The sequence below is a fragment of the Littorina saxatilis genome, linkage group LG16 (assembly GCF_037325665.1).
Source record: "Littorina saxatilis isolate snail1 linkage group LG16, US_GU_Lsax_2.0, whole genome shotgun sequence".
NCBI lineage: Eukaryota > Metazoa > Mollusca > Gastropoda > Littorinimorpha > Littorinidae > Littorina > Littorina saxatilis.
Genome location: NC_090260.1, coordinates 54,180,247 through 54,183,648, shown reverse-complemented (window position 1 = coordinate 54,183,648; position 3,402 = coordinate 54,180,247). Strand labels below are relative to the sequence as shown.

Below are 3,402 nucleotides of genomic sequence, written 5' to 3'. Positions count from 1 at the left end.
GATGTATGACGGCGGGTGTATGTCATAGCTACATGATGGTGGATGTATGACGGCGGCTGTATGTCATAGCTACATGATGGTGGATGTATGACGGCGGGGTTATGTCATGGCTACAGGATATATGATGTATGGCGGCGAGTTTATGTTTGTTTGTTTGTTTGCAGAGCGAACAACGAAGTAGACCTGCTGACGGAACAGAACGGTCACGTGATGCACACGACTTGATCACGTGGTTCGTTGCACGATGTTTAAAGGAGCATCAACTCTGTTGTGGATGCCGCGACCTTTGACCTCCTGACACTGACCGACCCCCACCTTCCCCTGACCCTTGACCTTGTGTTGAAGCCCATGTGTTGCTCACACGGTCACTATGGCGACGAAAGTAAAGCCTTCAGCACAACACAGTGGTCGTGTGCATGTCATGATATCGTTATGTTGTGAAACATCGTTGACCAGACTGAAAGAGAGAGAGAGAGAGAGAGAGAGAGAGAGAGAGAGAGAGAGAGAGAGAGAGAGAGAGAGAGAGAGAGAGAGAGAGAGAGAGAGAGAGAGAGAGAGAGAGAGAGAGAGAGAGAGAGAGAGAGAGAGAGAGAGAGAGAGAGAGAAACAAAGAGACAGGGAGAGAGTTCAGAGGAATCAGCACAAATTGGGATATTTATGCAATGGGTTGCTTTGTTGGAGGTGATCAATATTATCACCGGAGGCCTAGTGTAACAGTTGCTACATAGTAATCAAATGGTTCTGAAAAACATGTTTAAATGACAGAGGTTTTTTTTCTTTTACCAAATCATGTTTGCTTTCAAGTCAAAAGAAAGATTCATACTAAATTTCAAAATTATTTGCAGACTAATCTATCGCTTGTGGATTTTATTTTATTTCGGTATTTCAGAGGGCCAACAATAAAGGAAAAGTGGTTCTTGTTGTTTTTCAAGAGCAGCTGCAGAAAAATGTAGGTTATGAAACTTAGATGCTCCTATTATAGTTCCAGAAAATAACACTTGTTGATCAATTATAATTTTACTAACTGGTAAAAAAAAACATTAAGAAAACTGTAACAGTTGCTGCAAAGTAACTAAGTTGACCATTAGGTGAGGCTGGGGGTTCTAGAGGCCAATCTATGTAAGGCAGGGGGGGTCAACATGACTAACAGGTGAGGCAGAGTGGTTTACACGACCAACAGGTGAGGATGGGGGGGTCAACATGACCAACAGGTGAGACAGGGGAGTTCACATGACCAACAGGTGAGGCAGGGTGGTTCACATGACCAACAGATGAGGCAAGGGGGTCAACATGACCAACGGGCGGGGCAGGGGGGTCAACATGGCCAACAGGCGGGGCAAGGGTGTCAACATGGCCAAATGGCGAGGCAAGGGGGTCAACATGACCAACAGGCAAGGCAGGGGGGTCAACATGATCAACAGACGAGGCAGGGGGGTCAACATGACCAACAGGCGAGGCAGGGGGGTCAACATGGCCAACAGGCGAGGCAAGGGGGTCAACATGACCAACAGGCGAGGCAAGGGAGTCAACATGACCAACAGGCGAGGCAGGGGGGTCAACAGGCAAGGCAGGGGGGTCAACACGACCAACAGGCGAGGATGGGGGGTAAACATGACCAACAGGCGAGGCAGGGGGGTCAACACGACCAACAGGCGAGGCAAGGGGGTCAACATGACCAACAGGCGAGGCAAGGGGGTCAACATGGCCAACAGGCGAGGCAAGGGGGTCAACATGACCAACAGGCGAGGCAAGGGGGTCAACACGACCAACAGGCGAGGCAAGGGGGTCAACATGACCAACAGGCGAGGTACGGGGGTCAACATGGCCAACAGGCGAGGCAAGGGGGTCAACATGACCAACAGGCGAGGCAAGGGGGTCAACATGGCCAACAGGCGAGGCAAGGGGGTCAACATGACCAACAGGCGAGGCAAGGGGGTCAACATGACCAACAGGCGAGGCAAGGGGGTCAACATGACCAACAGGCGAGGTACGGGGGTCAACATGGCCCACAGGCGAGGCAAGGGGGTCAACATGACCAACAGGCGAGGCAAGGGGGTCAACATGGCCAACAGGCGAGGCAAGGGGGTCAACATGACCACCAGGCGAGGCAAGGGGGTCAACATGACCAACAGGCGAGGCAAGGGGGTCAACATGACCAACAGGCGAGGTACGGGGGTCAACATGACCAACAGGCGAGGTACGGGGGTCAACATGGCCCACAGGCGAGGCAAGGGGGTCAACATGACCAACAGGCGAGGCAAGGGGGTCAACATGACCAACAGGCGAGGCAAGGGGGTCAACATGGTGAGGCAGGGGATCAACATGACCAACAGGCGAGGTACGGGGGTCAACATGGCCAACAGGTGAGGATGGGGGGTCAACATGACCGACAGGCGAGGCAGGGGGTCAACAGGCGAGGCAGGGGGGGTCAACATGGCCAACAGGTGAGGCAGGAGGGTCAACATGGCCAACAGGTGAGGATGGGGGGTCAACATGACCAACAGACGAGGCAAGGGGGTCAACATGACCAACAGGCGAGGCAAGGGGGTCAACATGACCAACAGGCGAGGCAAGGGGGTCAACATGACCAACATGCGAGGCTGGGGGGTCAACATGACCAACGGGCGAGGCAGGGGGGTCAACATTTCCGAAATTTAATTTTAATCATAATTTTGATATCATTAATTTTCAGAGCTTGTTTTTTTTATCCGAATATAACATATCTATATGTTTTTGGAATCAGAACATAATCAAAAATAAAATGAACGTAAGTTTGGATCGTTTTATAAAAAAAATAATTTTAATTACAATTTTCAGATTTTTAATGACCGAAGTCATTAATTAGTTCCCAAGCCTCCAAGCTGAAATGCAATACCTTTTCTTCTTCTGCTTCTTCTGCGTTCGTGGGCTGAAACTCCCACGTACACTCGTGTTTTTTTGCACGAGTGGAATTTTACGTGTATGACCGTTTTTTACCCCGCCATTTAGGCAGCCATACGCCGTTTTCGGAGGAAGCATGCTGGGTATTTTCGTGTTTCTATAACCCACCGAACTCTGACATGGATTACAGGATCTTTTTCGTGCGCACTTGGTCTTGTGCTTGCGTGTACACACGGGTGTGTGTGTGTGTGTGTGTGTGTGTGTGTGTGTGCGCACGCGTGCATGAGTCTGTACTCGTGTGTGTGCGCACGCGTGTATGAGTCTGTACTCGTGTGTGTGTGTGTGTGTGTGTGTGTGTGTGTGTGTGTGTGTGTGCGCGCGCACGCGTGCATGAGTCTGTACTCGTGTGTGTGTGTGAGTGTGGTGTGTGTGTGTGTGCATAAGTGTATGTGTGTGCGTGTATGCGTGTTTGTTTGTAAAGGTGTGTATGTCCGTCTGTCCATATGTGCGTATGGGTGTGTG

General features: G+C 50.7%; 2 protein-coding genes across 3 annotated transcripts in view; both read left to right on the top strand.

Annotated features, from left to right (window-relative positions):
• The window catches only part of LOC138951248 (mucin-5AC-like), a 149,997-nt gene extending 149,593 nt beyond the window's left edge, over positions 1-404 (top strand). For both annotated transcript variants that reach the window (XM_070322897.1, XM_070322896.1), the window contains exon 19: positions 165-404. In XM_070322897.1, coding sequence (XP_070178998.1) covers positions 165-225 — 61 coding nt within the window. In that variant the 3' untranslated portion in view covers positions 226-404. The remainder of the gene's footprint in view (positions 1-164) is intronic.
• An 886-nt stretch (positions 405-1,290) lies between these two features.
• On the top strand, positions 1,291-2,367 carry LOC138950069 (ribosome-binding protein 1-like). Its single transcript, XM_070321847.1, has one exon. It carries the CDS (start codon positions 1,291-1,293, stop codon positions 2,365-2,367), a length of 1,077 nt encoding a protein of 358 aa, XP_070177948.1.
• Positions 2,368-3,402: the final 1,035 nt, after the last annotated feature.

Coding starts and splice junctions, on each gene's coding strand:
- LOC138950069 (XM_070321847.1), top strand. CDS start 1,291: ATGACCAACGGGCGGGGCAGGGGGGTCAACATGGCCAACAGGCGGGGC.